Raw genomic sequence first — 17,619 nt, 5'->3', positions numbered from 1 at the left:
GTCAATTCAGAGACTATGAGCTGCAAGAAAGGTTTGTAATTTAAGTAATACAATTTAGATAAGTTAGTGGGCAGAGTGACACCAAGATAGCTCACAGAAGAGGAGAGAACACCAATGACACCAACTCCCCGACATCCCCCGGAAGAATGGCTGAATTAATCTTAAAGCCAGAAGCTCACGAGACATTGGTTGGGGATTTTGTATGAAAATGAGCATATCATCTGCGCAGAGAGAGATTTTTTAATTGAAATTTCCACACAAGAACGGTCTGAATATTATTTAATTGGATTGAATTGGAAAATGGTTTGATAACAAGGGTGAATAGTAAAGGTGACAATGAATATCCTTGTCTAGTGCCATGAAACAAAGAACATATTATCAGATCTCCTGCTATAACAGTAGCCACTGGTCTAAGACATAAGGCTCTTATTGTGTCTGTGCACCCTTGAGCTGGGGTGAGATTGGCTCTATCTGCAAGAAGGAGACCTGCAGGTTCTCTCTGCCAGCAGGCGGACCCAGATCTAGAGCTTCACCTTTACCAGCCCTCATTCCCCTTGGGTTGACCCTTTGGGTGTCGGGGGATGGCAGAACTTAGGTGAAGGTCTCTGCAGATAGCTAGAGTCATGGTTTGGGCAGGTTATGGTCATTGGCTTGCAGTGGTCGGGGATACAGAGGGTCCAGGCAAAGGTCAAAGCAGGCAGTATTCAGGTGTAGCGAGAGTCCAGGAAAGGATCGAGACAGGCAGTATTCAGGTGTAGCGAGAGTCCAGGAAAGGATCGAGACAGGCAGTATTCAGGTGTAGCGAGAGTTCAGGAAAGGATCAAGGCAGGCAGTATTCAGGTGTAGCGAGAGTCCAGCCAAGGGTCGAGGCAGGCAGTATTCAGGTGTAGCGAGAGTCCAGAAAAGGATCGAGGCAGGCAGTATTCAGGTGTAGCGAGAGTCCAGCCAAGGGTCGAGGCAGGAAGTATTCAGGTATAGCGAGAGTCCAGCCAAGGGTCGAAACCAGGTATCTGTTCAAGGAAGAGGGACGGATAGGACTGAGGCAGGCTGGGCAGAGGCCATGGGGATTTTCCTGCCAGGAACCCTTTAAGAACGCCAACATCGGGTGCGTGCACCTAGGGAGAGTAGTGCGAGGCAGGAGTTTGTAGCGTCCTGCCACATGGCGCCCAGTGATCTCTCGCCAGGGGAAGAGATGGCGGCATCTTGCCGCGATGGAGAGAGCAGCGGCTGACCGGTCCACAGAGGTGAGAGTGGCGGCTCGTGGGGGCAGCCCATGAGCCGTCGAATGCAACAGCTCTAATCCATATGCAGGACCTCTTTTACCTATGGGCAAAAGGGACAGCTGTGGGTAGCCCACTGCAAGAGTACATAGGGCTCTGCCCCAATAACTCTATTGGCCAGTGACTCCAGTCTCAGGCAGCATAAAACAGTCAGCCCTCTGCTTCCAACTTCAGATCCTTCTCTCCGAGGCAGCATGAAAAGGAAAGTGGGGTAACCCTGGAGCAGATAGAGCACAGAGCAGAGTAAAGAGGAGCCACTCTGTTCCCTAATCCAGCCCCTCTCATCTTGTTCCTCCCTCTTCTCGTTCTGTCTGCAGGGAACAGAAGGAGGGCTGAACCTGACAGCAGACCAAAAATTTCAGTTTTAATCTGCACATTTCAGTTTCTAATTCGTGGCCACTTATTCTGTATTTGGTGAGGGTCAGTCTGTGTTCTGCATGTGTGACCATAGTGAGGTATCCTGCTAGTGTGTAGATTCTGTGTACACATCTGTAGCAGTCCAGCTTGTTCTATTTTCTCAATAGGAGATGTATTGATGTTCTAGGACCCAGTGGAATATTTGCAGTGTTGTCTTTTCAAAGAGTTGTTGCTGTTTGAGTTCTGGGCATTAGTTCTGTTTTGGTATGGCAGGTTTGCTATATAGGTTCTGAATTACTTTTTTTTTAGGATTTTGTGTTACTTCACAAAGTATCTGGTAATGGAGGAAACTTATGTTACTAGTACTGAAGTCAAGCCAAGTCTAATATTCAGGAATCCTGCACCAATATTAATATATGATTTAATGAAAGGAGATAATAGCAAGCCAATAAACCTGAATGGTCCTCAATCACCACCGATGATCTTCTCTATCATTTACCTCCAATAGTATAGCTGTTAGAGCAAATTATATCTTTTTCTTTTGGTAAATTATTTTCATAATGCAATTAAAATACTAAATCAGTCACAAACGATATATCCCCAAGGCTCTAACCAGTGCCTGACATCAGTCGATGTTTCATGCATAGGACTGCATCAGAGTATAGTGTAAGAATTCAACTTATCTGGCCATGGTGCTCTAATTCAGACGATGGTGGGTTCATTGGCTTGCTGATGCCTCCTTTCATTAAATCATATATGAATATTAGTGTGGGATTCAAAACGTTTACACTTTCCTTGCCTTTGTTTGGTAAGTTTGACAAAGGGTTGCACTTTTCAGAGAAATGACTATAATTGAAGCGACAGAATATTATTTTGTTCTGAATGATGTGTAGCAAGGAGAAATATCCTAATTCTGCCCAGCCAGCCTGGCCAAACATACATTTAATTTCAGTAATTTCCTTTAACCTGTGCAGTATGGATTTCTTTTAATTTATACATTTATGTATCTCATGATGTTTTTTTTGTTTGTTTTTTTGTTAAATCTACACCCAAAAAAATCACAAATGGCACATTCGTCGGACACATGATTTCTATTACATTATATATCTATATATATATATATATATATATATATATATAAATGTATAGATCAACACACACACAACACACATATACAAAACAAAGTTTAATATTTAAAAGTGTGATGTCCAATGGTGTGTTTTTAGAGGATTGTTTTGGGAGGGGGGGGGGTGTTTTGTCAAACTCTCAGGAGATGGAGATGGAGACGGAGATGGAGTCTGAAAGTTAATGGGGGCAGTGCTGAAAATTCACCAAGACTGCCTATTAGCCCTGCACCAGCCTTGCCCATGGCACAAGGTCCTTAGCACTGCACACACACTAGCCTGCATGGGCCAGAAGCAGGAAAGCACCTCGCACCACGCTTGCCTGCTCCCACATGGGCCAGGAGAAGGTACAGAGGTGGCCCTGCATGCATTGGCCTGCGGGAGGCTGGAAGGAGGAGATGACATTTGGCTGCCCTCCTGTCAGCCTATGCGGAGGAGGGATGTTGGTGCAATGGGCCGGCAGCATCAGACTGACAGGGGAAGAGGAGGGCGCTGGCATCAGGGAGGAGGACTATGGCAGCCAACACGGGAAAGAAATCAAAGGAGCCCATCCGTTAAAATTGACTCCTGGGCCCCTTAAGTGGTTAAAGCACATGGAGAGTCATTTTCAAAGGAATTTCTGCAGGTAAAATGTTGTTTTACAACATTTCTCTCCCCCGCACCCCCAATAACGGGATAAACCTACATGCACAAGTTTGCCCGGACTGAGTGGAGACTTTCTCCAGGGCGGGGGTTGGGAAGGGGGTTTCTATTTTTCAAAGTACGTGTGTAAAATGTTCCCACAATTTTACTGCATGCGTAACTGTGTGTGGGTAAGTTTCACGGGATAAGTTTCAAAGCTGGCTTATGCGCGAAAGTCCACTTTGAAAATTGGTGTAACTTATCTGCGAGGTTGCCACCTAATTTAGGAAGTCTCTCTGAAGATTACCCCCTAAATGATATTATCCTCGATATTTAAATATGCCAACATGGAAAACAGACATTTCCCACTCCACCCTGTCAAACCCTTTTTCTCAGCATCAGGAGATATTTAGAATGCTTTAGAACTTCCCATTTGAATAGAAGGAATTATATTGACCACCCTTCTTATATCGGATGCATTCCTTCCTTTGAAAAAAAAAAAACAGTTTGGTCATGGTGTACCAGCTTAGGAAGAAGACCCGCCAGTCTATTTGCTAAAATGTTGGCATCCCAATTTAGTAATGCAATAGGTCTAAAACAGGATTTTATTGAAGCTTGCCCGACTCTGGCCGAGTTTCGCTCAAAGAGCTGCCTCAGGGGCTTTGCGTTAACCTATGCTGAGCAGCAAGTGGGAATGCAATACCAATACTTTTAAAACCTTGCTTTTAAAAGTACTTGATCAGAATATTTTTCAAAAAAAGCCAGCTGTGTAAATCTTCTCTGTCTTTGCTACGTGATAGTTTTGTGATGTTTTAAGCCAATTGAAGTGGCTTGAAAGCCCCTGAGGCAGCTCTTTGAGCGAAACTCGGCCAGAGTCGGGCAAGCTTCAATAAAATCCTGTTTTACACCGATCCATCCACTTGTGTTTGTTGCTGACAGCCACCTTGGATCGATTACCGGTTTGCTTTCTTGGACCATGCAATAGGTCTATAATTAATTAGAGCAGGCAATCTTTAGCCTTCCCTTCCTTTAGCATTAAAGAACATTAGTATTATACACAGAGCGTTGCAACTTACCAGAAATAAGAGTATAATTATACATTCTAGCCAATAAGGGGGCCACAGGTGTGGGAACGGGGTGGGCCCTGGTCTGTCCAACTTTCAGGCCGCACCACCCCAGAGGACACTGCACAGCTCTCTGCAAGTTTGAACCATGCGGGTGCCTGTTTTGTCATGTCGAGTCTCACGAGAACAGCACAAGCAAGAATTCAGGATCAAACTTGCACAGAGCCAGCAGGAGCACTGCCAGGACGGTGCAAAGTAAGAGAGTGATTTACTGGGATGGAGGGAGACAGGCTGGCTGAGGAGGTGGGGTGGGGGCAGAGGCTCAAGGCTTGGGGGGAGGGGTCCAAGACTCAAAGCTGGCAAGAGTCAGGGGCTGTTGGCTGGGGAGGTCCAAGGCTGTGGTTCCGAGGCTAGGGGTTCAGAGTCCAAAGCAGCAGCTGATTGGCTGAGGGGGTAGAGATAGAAAAGGACTGGCTGATTGCAGGGAAGGCTGAGGAGGTATGGCTGGCTGGAGGGGGGGGGGGGGGGGTCAAGGCAGGATGGGTGTGTCGAGGTTGGCTGAGGGAAGGTCAAGGAGGGATGAAGCTGGCTGGCCGGGAAGGAGATCGCAAGGGGTTGAGGCTAACTGACTGTGGGAGGGGCTTTTGAGGCTATGAGGGGGTGGAGGAATTGAGACTAGGGGCAGAGCTTAGGGCGGAGCTTAGCTGATTTGCTTCCTCCCCAACCAAAAAGACTCTCTACCGGCCTTAAATGGGGAAATATTAGTCATGGCACAAAAAAATTCATTTGGAATACCATCTTTACCAGATACCTTTTTCATTAAGAGCTTGTCTATGGCTGCAGCTACCTCTTCTGGCAAAACTGAGTCATTAGCTAAATTCTTATCTCTATCTTGTACTTTTGGCTTCCTAGAGCTTTGTACGCACTGCACTGAGAGAATTCACTCTAATGAAATTGCACCTCTGCTTGCCAAAGATTTTTGTAACACTCCTTACTGCATCAAACGTTTCACCCTGCTCATTGAGGACATGTTGATAGCAGTGAGTCCCAGAAGTGGACTAAACTATTGTCCCATGCATTTTCCCCTCCCCCACTGAGAAAACACTGTAGGTCAGTTCAGTGTTTCTTTATATTCAGCTCAAGAAAATCTAGAGGCGAGCTGGAGTTTGGAGAAGTCATCCTCTTAACATAGTAATGACTGCAGAAAAGGACCAAACGGTCTATCCAGTCTGCCCAGCAAGCTTCCCATGGTAGTATCTGCCGCACCGTGCAGGTTACCCCCATGTATCAGCGAGTGCTGCTTTATGTGCTTTGCTTATGAACTTGGCCAAGAAGCAGTCCTGTGCTTTCTCCCTTAAGTCTGTGTATCAGTCCCCAGACTGTAAAAGTGAGGGCCCATGTTGGTTATCGTCTGAATCCAATTCCTCTTCCTCCCATGCCTTCTGTTAAGGGTAGTAACTGCTGCTCCCTGCAAGTTACCCCCATGCTTATCAGTTCCTGGAGTGTAAAAGTTGGAGTCCTTGTTGGTTGTTGTCTTAATTCAATTCCCCGTTTCCACCTGCAGTTGAAATGGAGAGTAATGTTGCAGTTGCATCAAAAGCATCAAGGTTTTTCGGATAAAGGTGGTAACCGCTTCACCAGCAAATTACTCCCATGCACTCTTTTCTTTATTTCCATCCTCTAGCCTTTAGAGGTCTACAGTGTTTATCCCATGCCCCTTTTAATTATTTGACTGTTTTTGTCTTCACCACCTCCTCCGGAAGGGCATTCCAGCCATTCTCCGTGAAGAAATATTTCCTGACATTGGCTCTGAGTCGTCCCCCCCTGGGGTTTCATTTTGTGACCCCTAGTTCTACTGTTTCTTTCCATCAGAAAAGGTTTGAAGTTGCACATTATTAAAAGCTTTTAGGTATCTGAAGGTCTGTACCATATCTCCCCTGCACCTCCTCTCTTCCAGAGTGTACATATTTAGATCCTTCAGCCTCTCCTCGTAAGTCTTCCAATACTGACCCCACACCATTTTAGTTGCCCTTCTCTGGACTGCCTCCAACTCGTCTCTATCCTTTTTGAGATACAGGTTCCAGAATGGCCCACAGTACTCCAGGTGAGGCCTTACCAAGGACCTGTACAAGGGCATCATCACCTCCTTTATCTTACTGGTTATTCCTCTCTCTATAGAGCCCAGTATCATTCTGACTTTAGCACTGCCTTGTCACATTGCTTCGCCATCTTCAGATCGCCAGACAGTATCACCCCAAGATGCTGCTCTTGGACCGTGCACATCAGCCTCCCCCCCCCCCCCCCCCATACAGCTCTCTTGGATTACCGCATCCCAGATGCAGGACTCAGCAGTTCTTGACACTGAATTCCAGCTGCCAAGTCTTCATCCACTCTTCAAGCTTTCATAGATAACTTTTCATTCTCTCTACTTCTTCCGGCATGTCCACTCTGTTGCAGATCTTAGTATCGTCCGCAAATAGACAAAAACTTTACCTTCTATCCCTTCCGAAATGTTGCACACAAAGATATTGAATAGAACCAGTTCCAACAGCGACCCCTGTGGCACCGCACTTAACAAGGCTCTCTCTTCCTCCTGTCTCCCTGCCTGAGGTGGCCTGCAGGTGCAGCACTGCACTGTTACAGCACTGTTCACTATGACGTGGAAAAACCCTATTGCCTCTGCCTGAAAGATGTCGTAGCTCTCGTTCCCTTTCTGCTAATATTTTTGGAGTGGGAGAGTTTCTTCTTTTACAAAGAGAGAACAGGTTGATCCTCCTAGGGTTGGTTTCCAAGGGATGACCCGGGGGTAAGGTTTCTGCATGATCAAGGATCCCTAGAACCTTTTTTTTTTTTTTTAGAAATCGGCAGCCTGCTTGCTATTTTGTTTTCTTTTCTGGGAGAAGGAGACTCATGCCGGCAGCATCGGTTGACGCAAGGATGCCAGGCACCGTTTGTACAGCTGGTACAAACAAGAAGGATGGAGAAGAGATTCACGTAACCTGGATTTGAGAAATAAAGCTACAACGGGTGACCTATTAGTAGAGGGGTCATCGGAGTTATTCCAAAGGGATCCGGGTTAGTCCGGAGTGATTCTGTGAAGGGGGTTTGCAAGAATGCAGTGTAGCTTTATGGATTATTCTCCAAGAATATGTGTATTATGCTAAATTATTACTATTTAAGAAGTTCTGCATCAGTAAACTTTACTTTTATTGGAAGAACAAAACTGGGGTGAGGAATGGATTTCGTAAGCGGCCGTCAATTCTGAACCTTAAGGACCCTGAAACTGCGCTTTCCCCCTGCTCAGGCGAACCACAGGGGGCTGCACCAAGTTGTGTCCAGTCTCTGCAGCATGCTAGAGTGGATCCCTCCCCGTGTTATTAAGAACATGGGGCGGGATGGGGATGTTACATATGTATTAAAATAAATCAATTCTGTTAACTTATGCTTACCTTGCAAGTTGGCTAGTTCTTTCCAAAATTCAACCCTAGAATCTGCGCCTTTTTTCTTTCTAGCTAATATTTCAATCAGTTTAGCCCTCGTGCAGGCTGTCACTGCATCCCAAAGCAGATCAAGAGCGATATTTCTGTACTTTGTATCAACAGCTACATCCCATGCTGCAAATAAATCATTCATAACACTCTCCTGCTGAGGGACAGAAACATTTAAACAGCACAGTTTATAGGCCTGGCTATCCTGAACAACCCTGGAAAGTTTCATAACAAAGTCGGCATGGACTTTTCTTTTGAAAATTGCTGCCGGTAAAAAAATACGTGCGGTTTGTGTCCCAGTGTGGACAGTTTGAGAATTGCTCTCTAAATACATGCAATATCCTTTTTTTTTTTTCCAGGTTCTCCAAAAACTGGGTAAAACCGTGGAGACAAAGGATGAGCAGTTTGAGCAGTGCGCTTACAACTTTCACCAGCAGCAGGTAACGCAGATGACGCCAAGATCCTTCACAGGAAGTCAGAATTTACAGGAATAGATTTGACGGAAGATCCAGGGCAAGATCCGGTCAAAGCAATTGCACTCCTCCTGATTTCATTTTGGCTTTCAGCTAATTTGGGACAATCTCACAGATGCGGAAGGCTGTGCGGGGTGGCTCCTCGGGCTGTAGAGGGCACAGCACTGGGTCAGTGGGTGTGGGACTCACAATCTGTAGTAGGGGGAGGCTTCAGTTTGGGAGTGGCGAGTATGGGATTCCTGAGGCTGTAGCACTGGGGAGGGCTCACTCTCCTGCAAGGCTAAGTCCTTCCTGCTCTTCTGAGCTCATACGATCATCTCTAATCTGTTTTATTCAGACAAACCCGCACAAGCTTTAAGCTGAGGGCTAGTTCCTTCAGCGGGAACAGAGATAAATTTAAGGTTTCTCCTTTTTCCTCTGGAAGAGCTTCAGTTCTCCTCTGCAGTCACGGCGCCTCGCCCTTCTCATCAAGACTGCGCTTCACACATCATCTGATGGCTTTGCGTTTAATTGAGGTTTTATATTCCTCTTGCTTTATACAGTGGAGACTGGTTTTTGTTTTTTTTTTTACTGAGCCCTCTATATAATAATTTCCCCCTCCCCACCGCATAGATTTTTTTCCAGTGCATTCCAAAAGAATACACTGGAAGAATATTTTTTTAATTGACTATTGATTTTTATATCATTGATAAGCCAATTGACTTGATTTTTATATCATTTATATATCATTGATATATCATTTATATCATTGATAAGTCAATTGACTATTGATTTTTATATCATTGATAAGCCAAGAAAAGAAGAACAAACAATATATCAACAGCCCTAATGTTAATTCTGAGTCCTCTGAGGTATTTTCTTTTACTAGAGTCCAAAAGGTCCATATATTGAAAAGCATTTAGGGAGCTAAGTGAAAATTTGGGCACGTATCCGGATAAATTCTAGCAGGATAATACGTTAGGCAGCTAGGATTTAGCCGGACAAGTTATCAGTATTCCGGAGGAGTAGAACGGGGAGGAGTTGAGTTAGCCTTGATAAATTATCTGGCTACTTCCAATATCCAGAGTTAGCTGGAAGACTTATCCGGCTAATTAACAATAGCCAGGTAATGGTCAAAAGGCATTTACCCGGGTGACATCGCTGACTGCAAATTGTTTGCAGTCCCCGCATTCAGCCAGAAGTGTGAGGCGGTCCCGAGGCGTGCGCACTTTAAGCAGCGGGACAGAGAGGGCCATTCCTGAGGGCCTGTCGAGGCTGAGGCAAGGAAGAAACAGCGTGCGTGACATTTCATTTGCAAAGGCGCACGTGCGATTATGCCCCCTCTGCTGCTGTCCTCCCAAACGGCAGGTGCTTTTTTTTTTTTTTTTTAGCATGCACGTACCTCCTTGCCCTTGCTAATTTTCAAGGGCCTAACTTCCGACCTTGGTTATGTTTCTATCATGGACGTTATCTTGTTCCCCCCCCCCCCCTCCTCCCCGAACTTTGGAGGGTGTGGGGAGAGGGGGGGGGGGGACAAGAAATATTTTAAATAAATAAATAAAAGAAACAGGATATGTTCCCTTGGGAAATTCTCCTGCGGCACTGCATGTTCAAAGCAGCCGAACAGTCTGCAGTCAAGCCCCCCCATCCCCAGCCCATGGGAAACAAGTGATAGGGAAAAGAGAAGAGGGGGTAGGGCAAGCCCAGCGAGATATCCATGGTTCAGGCCAGGACCTGGGGTGAATCATCTGGAGTGGGGGGGAGGGGCTCCCCTGGGATTAAAGAGTAAAGGGATGGGAGGTGTTTCTCCTACGACTGAAAAGTGGTGCTGGGGTAGGGGGCTGTCTGGACTGTCTGACACTGGCTTGCCAAAAGCAGCCGTGGGGGCCCCTGTGGCTGCACTGACAGGAAATTCTATCGTGAGGGTGGGGTTACTGCAGTAGCACAGGTTCCCCCCCACACACACCAAAGCATGGGGCCCCTGTTTGTTCCACTCTAACGACAACCAACCCTACCCGGGACTCTTTTTGCTTGAGCATCGAACGAGAACTCTGAAGGAACATTCCCATTTTAACAAAAAGATCTAACCCCCCCTCCTCCCCCTCACCCCAGGAGTACATGTTCTAAAGTTTAGTCAGGACCTGCAGGCACAAGATAAGGAGCAGATGGACGGAACGTGCTAAAGTGAATTTTCAGCTTCCTAAAATCATGCTCACAAGTTCAGGACACACAGCAATCCTGCCGCATACCAAACAGGGGGTGCTCAGGAGCACATTCTGAACTGATAACATAGCATGTGGGTCTCTAACATGAAGTGTATTTTGTTTAGAATGCTTGGGTAAAAGTTTGTTGTGTTTGGCCGGCTGCGGGTCCGTCCCGCGACTGGTCGCTCTTACCTCCAGGCTAATAGGGGCCCATTGACGCGCCAGCCGGTGGAGAAACGGCCAACCGCCGCGCAGGCCCAACACGGCGTGCGAGGGATGCCACTCAGCTGAGCGGGAGTCCTTAAGCGCGAGCGTGCAGCTCAGCTCTTTTAAAGGGCCCATGGTGGGAAAAACTTTGTGGCAACTCTGGATGACATCACAGGCCTGCTACTATTTAAGGCCTGCTCTGCCCTGCCTCAGAAGCCTCAGTAATAAGGCCCACACCTGTTAGCCTTCCTAATCCTGCTTGCTTTCCTGTCTTCGGTTGTTGACACCTGTTCCTGCTTCCTCAGTTGTCCTGTATCTTCGTCTGGTGGTCCCTCGTCTATCTTCGTTCCTCCTAGCCTTCCTCCCTCTGGATTGACGCCTCGTTTTGACCTTGGCTTGGAACCCGGCTTTGTCTTTGTTTGGATTCCTGGCTTGACTCTGGACCTCCTTTGACTTCTTGGCTTGCTGCCCGCCCTGACCTTGGTTTGCTCTCTTCTCTGCTGTCTGCTGCCTGCCCCGACCTCTGCCTGGACTGAACTTGTCTTCTTCTTGCTGGCCTTCAACTTCTGCGATGGATCCATCACCACACAGAGGGCCGCGCTTAAGTCCAGCCGGCCCTGGCACCCAACCTGAGGGGAACGAGGGCCGGTAATGGTGAAGTTCCTGTTGAGCCTCTGCTCCAGGCAGCTCCACCTGCCGCCAGTGAGGACCTGCAGGGCTCTGCCCTGCGGGTAGCACCAACCTCACCTCGTTCCAATGGTCCAAGCCCGCAACAATTTTTTTGTATTTATTTCTATTTGCATTGTTGCTTTGCTTGTAATCTGCTTAGTTGCGCTGGCCTTTTTAAAGCAGGTAATAAGTATTGTTAAATAAATGCCTGCCGAAATTTACACCACCATTTTTCCACCAGGTAGAATTATATGCATAAATTTAGCTACATAAAAACCCCGACATTATGCCAGTCCCTTGTGCTTGAAAACTCAGATTGTTCTGTGTGGGTTTGAAAGAACAGTGTAACGTGGCAATTAAGTGCAATGCAGAAAGCTGACCACATAATTCTGTGGAGGGGGAGTCTCTGCCACAGTGACACCTACTGACCAGACTTAACAGTGCACGTGAACCAGGTTCCTGAGCGAGCTGCAGTCTGTGGCCCCTGGTCCAGGACTGTCCCTGTAATGGGTGGGCCAGTGTGCGGCGAGGGGATGATTATAAAATAAAGGAAAAGCCCTGAGGAATTGCGAATGAAGGCTTATGGCACAGAAGCCCAGAGAAGCAGGAGGAACTACAAAGCAGAAAAAATGTTTTCCATTATATGTATAAAAACAAAAGAAATGAGAAAACAAATGCAAGGGAAACCTCGGTGACATATTCTGTCTCTTTGTTTTCTTTTCAGAATGAAGGCAACAAGCTTCATAAAGACTTGAAGACTTATTTCAATGCGGCCAAGGGTAAGCAGCAGGGAGGCTGGAGCAGGTCAGGGACTGGCACTAGTGCTGAGTGAGAAAGCAGAAGTGGATCACAGGGAGATTAGCGAGGGCTGGGCCAGTGGCTAAGTGGCAAAGCTGCACGCTGCCATGGAGAGGACCTGTGGTCAATTCCCAGGCCCAGCTTCTGCTTCCTGGGATGGCTGGGGCTGACGGATGTGGCATTCACAGCCCCTGGGGAGCTGGGGAGGGGAACGAACCCCAGTAACATCTACTAGCTGGAATTAAGGTGCACATGCAATTGGTTTCCAGGCTGACGCTCAGCCAATGACTGTTACTGCAATAGGTGGGCTAAGCATGGGTGGGGTTATAAAAATAGGAGAAATATCCTGGGTGGTTATGAACAAAGGCTCCTGGCACCATAGCCCAATAGAAGCTGATCACAGTTGAGCTGGAAGCTCAGAGGAGCAGGAGCAGTTTGCCAGTCAAAAAAAAGACTATAAAAAAAATAAAAATTTGCAAGCTCACTGGAGAGATAGAGAGAAGGGTAATAAGTGTTACATATTGGACTTCAGGTAGTTGAAAATGCTGCGGCAAGGATAATTTTTGGTACCTCAGTCAGCCCCAGTGCTGCCTCTTATGTTTACACTGGCTCCTGACTGTGGCGAAGGCTTAGTTCCCTGTACAAACCCGGATCAGTCCAGACTGCTGGGTTTTGCCTCCCTTCCAGCAGATAGAGACAGAGAAAAGCTTTGAGAGCCACCTGCTACTCCTCAGTATTTCTCTGTCTCCAGCAGATGGAGGTGATGCAAAACCTGCGGTTCTAACCCAAGCTTTTCTCAAAAAAAAAAAAAAAAGTCCAAAGGACAAAGCGGCCTCCCGGGGAGTAGTTAGGTCCTGCTGGGACCATCCTCCCTGGTTGCAGGAAGGGAATGAGCAGGAGTTGGGAACACCTATTCTTCACTCCTTGGGGTGCTGGAGTGATAGCTGGTGGTCCAGTTCACTCCCCCCCTCGTTAGCCTCTACCTTTCTTCAGAAAAAAAAAAAAAAAAAGAGGTTACTGTATCTTTAACTCCAGTGCCTGCCTCAGCGATAAAGTTAAAAACAAACAAAAAATAAAAGACAACAGACAACAGAGTGGAGGCAGGTCAAGTGGGAAGCGGCTGTTTTTGTTTGTTTGTTTTTAGCAGCTGCTCCTCCGGACCTTGCGTGCACTGGTTAGTCTCTTGTGGCTTTTTCCCTGTTCTCCCAGGCTAGACTGTGAATTTGGTTGTGCGGCCCAGACACAGCGGCATGACCTGCACGAGCCATTGCTTGCACTGTGGGGAGCAGCTTTCTAGCCACAATTTGGCCGACTGCTGCGATCGTTGCTTCCCTGGAGCAGCCCCATTAAGACTGCCGGGGGAGGCTTCTCCGGGCACCTCAGGGCTTGTTCTGGTGCAGCAGATCTCTGATAGAGCCGATTCTGCCTCCGATGTACAGGCCAACCTGTTTCCTCTCAGCGCAGGAACGGCAGCCATTTTGGATACTTTTCACGCGGCTGAGGCAAGAGCTTTAGGGGGAGGGAATTTTACTCTGGCGCTCTCTCCCGCTGATTTTCGCCCTGAGGAGGCACGGGAGGGAGGGGGGGAAAACGCTCTGGTGGGAGCCCCAGTACCCTGGGAGGGTGTCTTGTAGGTCAGCCTGTGTTCTCCCCAGAGTTTATTCTTCTAAAGCACCAAGCCTTTTTGGCCAGTGGTGCTCACAAGATGGCTGTCCAACAGATCAGATTCTTGAGGGCCTGCCTGGGAAGGTGGCCAGGAAGGAGGACCTGCCGTCGGCCATGCGGATCCGGACTCTTCATACTCCTGTGGGGTGAGGGGTTTCCTGGAGTTCTGTGACGGACCAATCCGATCAGTAGGAGAGTCATGGGGGATCTACCTCTGCCCTCCGATAGCCCAGACCCTGGACACGAGACTGGTGTTCTCCCCTCTGTTGAGGGTAGTCCGACTCTTCTATCGTGAGGAGCTGGCCCCCTTAATCCTGCACGTCCTGCAGGAGTTAGGTATTGCAGCGACTCCTGTGACCCTCAGTCTGGACAAGGTCGATCCAGTCTTAGCGGGGCTGTGGGACCCTGTTAAAACTTTTCCTCTCCACGCCATGGTGCAGCAAATGATGGTTCGAGAGTGGGATACTCCAGAGATAGGGCTCAAGGTTGGCAGAGTCATGGACAAGCTTTACCCTCTTCCAGAAGACATTTTGGAGCTATTACAGGTTCCGAAAGTGGACGTTTCGGCGGTCACGAAGCAGACCACCATCCTGGTGGCAGGAGTGGTAGCATTGAAAGATCTCCAGGATCGCAAGTTGAAAGGTCACCTTAAAAGGATTTTCAAAGTCTCTGCCCTGGGCATTCGTGTTGCGGATTGCAGTAGTTACATGCTCCGGGCAGGCCTCCGCTGGGTGCAACAGTTGCTAAGCGCCAAGGATTTGGAGCCCCAGGAGGTGAAACAGGCGGAACATCTGGAAGCTGCCGTTGCTTATGGTGCATATGCTTTGTATGACCTTCTTCGCACCTCATTGCAGACGATGGTGTGGCGGTCTCGGCTAGGAGGCACTTGTGGCTCCGCAACTGGGCCGCGGACGTATCTTCAAAGGCCCAGCTTGGTGCCCTTCCCTTCAAAGGCAAGCTGCTTTTCGGAGAGGATTTGGAGCAGGTTATCATGCAGCAGAGGGATAATAAGGTGCATAAGCTCCTGGAAGACAGACTGAAGGGACAGAAATCTTCCCCCCCCCCCCCCCCCCCGCTGTCGTTTTCGCAGCCAAAAGGTGCTTTCGACAGAGCAGGGCGCAGAGCGCAGGCCAAAGACAAGCCTCAGGGAAGTTCTAGTCTTGGTCACAGGCCTACCGCGGGTGTTGAGCAGCCCGAGATGGTTCCGGGAAGGGTTCTGGCCAGCCCACGCCTCAGATCCTGTTATAGGGGGCTGGCTGACTCTTGTTTATGAGGAGCGGGTCAAGATCATGTCGGACCAGTGGGTTCTCAGAGTGATAGAACATGGCTACGCATTAGAATTTGTTCGCTTGCTATGAAACCTGTGGGTCTCCAAAAAAAGATTTTGTCGTTCGTAAGACCCTGGAGTACCTCCAAAGTCTGGGGGCCATTGTTCCTGTTCCCCCATCAGAACACAGAGCGGGACATTACTCCATTTACTTCGTACTCCCGAAGAAGGATGGGACCTTTCGGCCCATCCTAGACTTAAAGAAGGTGACTGTTGCTCTCAAGGTGCCGCGTTTCCTGATGGAGATGCCCTGCTTGGTCATCGCAGCAGTGTGGAAGGCCAAATTCCTGGCGTCACTAGATCTGACAGAAGCCTATCTCCACATCGGGACCATCAGAGGTTCCTCAGATTTATGGTTCTCGGACAACATTTTCAATTTTGCACTCTACCGTTTGACCTTGCCATGGCTCCACGGACCTTCACCAAAGTTATGGTGGTGGTGGTGGCGGCTCTACGGGAAGAAGGGGTTCTGGTCCATCCCTATCTGGACGATTGGCTCATCTAAGCAAAGTTGGCGGACTAATTCTCGAAGGCAGTGGATGTGGTCCTACACAGACTGAGGTCTTTGGGCTGGGTGGTCAACCTTGCCAAGAGCCATCTAGCCCCATCCCAGGTCCTGGATTTTTTGGGAGCACATTTCAGTTCTCGAGTGGGCAAGGTATTCCTCTTAGAGGACAGAATTCTCAAATTGGGCAGCCAAGTCCGACATCTCTTGCAAGCCTCGGTGCCCAAGGTCTGGGATTATCTGCAGGTTCTTGGTTCCATGGCCTTGACCTTGAAGCTGGTCCTGTGGGCCTTTGCTCATATGAGGCCTCTATAACCTGCTTTGCTGTCCTGCTGGAACCCCCTGTCGGGAGAATTCCACCTACCGCTGCCGCTTACTGGCGTTGCCAGGACCAATCTTTCGTGGTGGCTTGCCCAGGACAACTTGGAGCGAGAGGTGAATCTGGAAATACCTCAGTGGACGGTGGTGACAACAGATGCCAGCCTCTCTGGCTGGGGAGAGGTATGCTAGACTCGGTCAGTTCAGGGCTGGTGGTCTCCAGTGGAAGCGTCTTGGTCGATCAATCGTCTCGAGACGAGGGCTATCCAGCTGGCTCTGCAGAGCTTCCTCCCCTTCCTGCACAATTGGGCAGTCAGACTCTTGTCTGACAATGTGACGACCGTAGCCTACATTAACCGGCAGGGAGGAACCAGGAGTCGTCCCATAGCAATCGAAGCAGAGAAGCTGATGTCCTGGGCAGAACAGCATCTAGCGATGTTGGCAGCCGACCAATGTGCAGGCAGACTTCCTCAGCTGCCAACAGCTGAATCCAGGAGAGTGGGAGCTGTCAGATGCCATAATGCGTCTGATTTGTCGCAGGTGGGGCAAACCTCACGTGGCCTGATGGCGACTCACACAAATGCCAAGGCGACATGCCTTTTCAATCGCAGAAGAGATTATGGCGCAGAGGGAGTTGATGCCCTAGTGGTCCCCTGGCCGCACAATGTCCTCCTTTACATGTTCCCCCCTTGGTCGCTGGTGGGAAAAATAATCAGGAGGATAGAACTTCACCCAGGACAAGTGATTCTTGTGGCACCAGAGTGGCCACGAAGGCCTTGGTTCGTGGACCTCGTGAATCTGGCCTTGGATGGACCTTTCTGTCTCGGTCATATTCCAGACCTCCTTCGGCAGGGTCCTATATTTTTCGATCAGGCAGATCGCTTTTATCTTGCGGCCTGGCTTTTGAGAGGAGGCAGTTGAGGAAGAAAGGTTATCCGGAGGCGGTTATTTCCACCCTGCTGCAGGTTTATGTTTGCATCTGGATGGTCTTCGAGGCCTGGTGCCAACCTCAAGGGGTGGATCCTCGCAGAGCTTCAATGTCTCTAATTCTTTCCTTTCTCCAGAATGGCCTGGACAAAGGGTTGTCTTATGATTCGCTGAAGGCTCAGATCTCTGCCCTGGGATGTTTGAGGGGCCACACCCAGAGTGCTCCTCTGGCCTCTCATCCAGATGTGGTGCATTTTCTCCAGGGTGTGAAACATGTGCGCCCCCTACTTGCAGACTCTGCCCCTCCTGGAGTCTGAACTTGGTTCTCCGGGGGCTGTGAGAGGCCCCTTTTGAGCCACTCAGGAAGGCCACTTTAAAGGATCTCACACTGAAGGTTGTGTTTTTGGTGGCCATTTGTTCAGCCAGGAGGGTTTTGGAGCTTCAAGCCTTGTCCTGCAGGTAGCCTTTCCTCCGTATCTCAGATTCTGGAGTCTCACTGCGAAGTGTCCCATCTTTTTTGCTATAAGTGGTCTCTGCCTTTCACGTGAATCAATCGATGGAGCTCCCGGCTTTTCAGACTGCGGAGCTGACAGGTCCTCATTTGAGACAACCT

General features: G+C 48.6%; 1 protein-coding gene and 1 long non-coding RNA gene across 5 annotated transcripts in view; one reads left to right on the top strand and one right to left on the bottom strand.

The window, feature by feature from the left end:
- The window catches only part of LOC115087587, a 108,952-nt gene that overhangs the window by 29,111 nt on the left and 62,222 nt on the right, over nucleotides 1-17,619 (bottom strand). The window lies entirely within an intron of this gene.
- Nucleotides 1-17,619, top strand: part of BIN2 (bridging integrator 2) — an 83,137-nt gene that overhangs the window by 30,269 nt on the left and 35,249 nt on the right. For all 3 annotated transcript variants that reach the window (XM_029594955.1, XM_029594956.1, XM_029594954.1), the window contains exons 2-3: nucleotides 8,294-8,374; nucleotides 12,191-12,245. In XM_029594955.1, coding sequence (XP_029450815.1) covers nucleotides 8,294-8,374; nucleotides 12,191-12,245 — 136 coding nt within the window. The remainder of the gene's footprint in view (nucleotides 1-8,293; nucleotides 8,375-12,190; nucleotides 12,246-17,619) is intronic.

This window comes from Rhinatrema bivittatum, chromosome 3, assembly GCF_901001135.1.
Source record: "Rhinatrema bivittatum chromosome 3, aRhiBiv1.1, whole genome shotgun sequence".
In the NCBI taxonomy this organism is placed as follows: domain Eukaryota; kingdom Metazoa; phylum Chordata; class Amphibia; order Gymnophiona; family Rhinatrematidae; genus Rhinatrema; species Rhinatrema bivittatum.
This window is presented reverse-complemented; position numbering and strand designations above follow the sequence as displayed.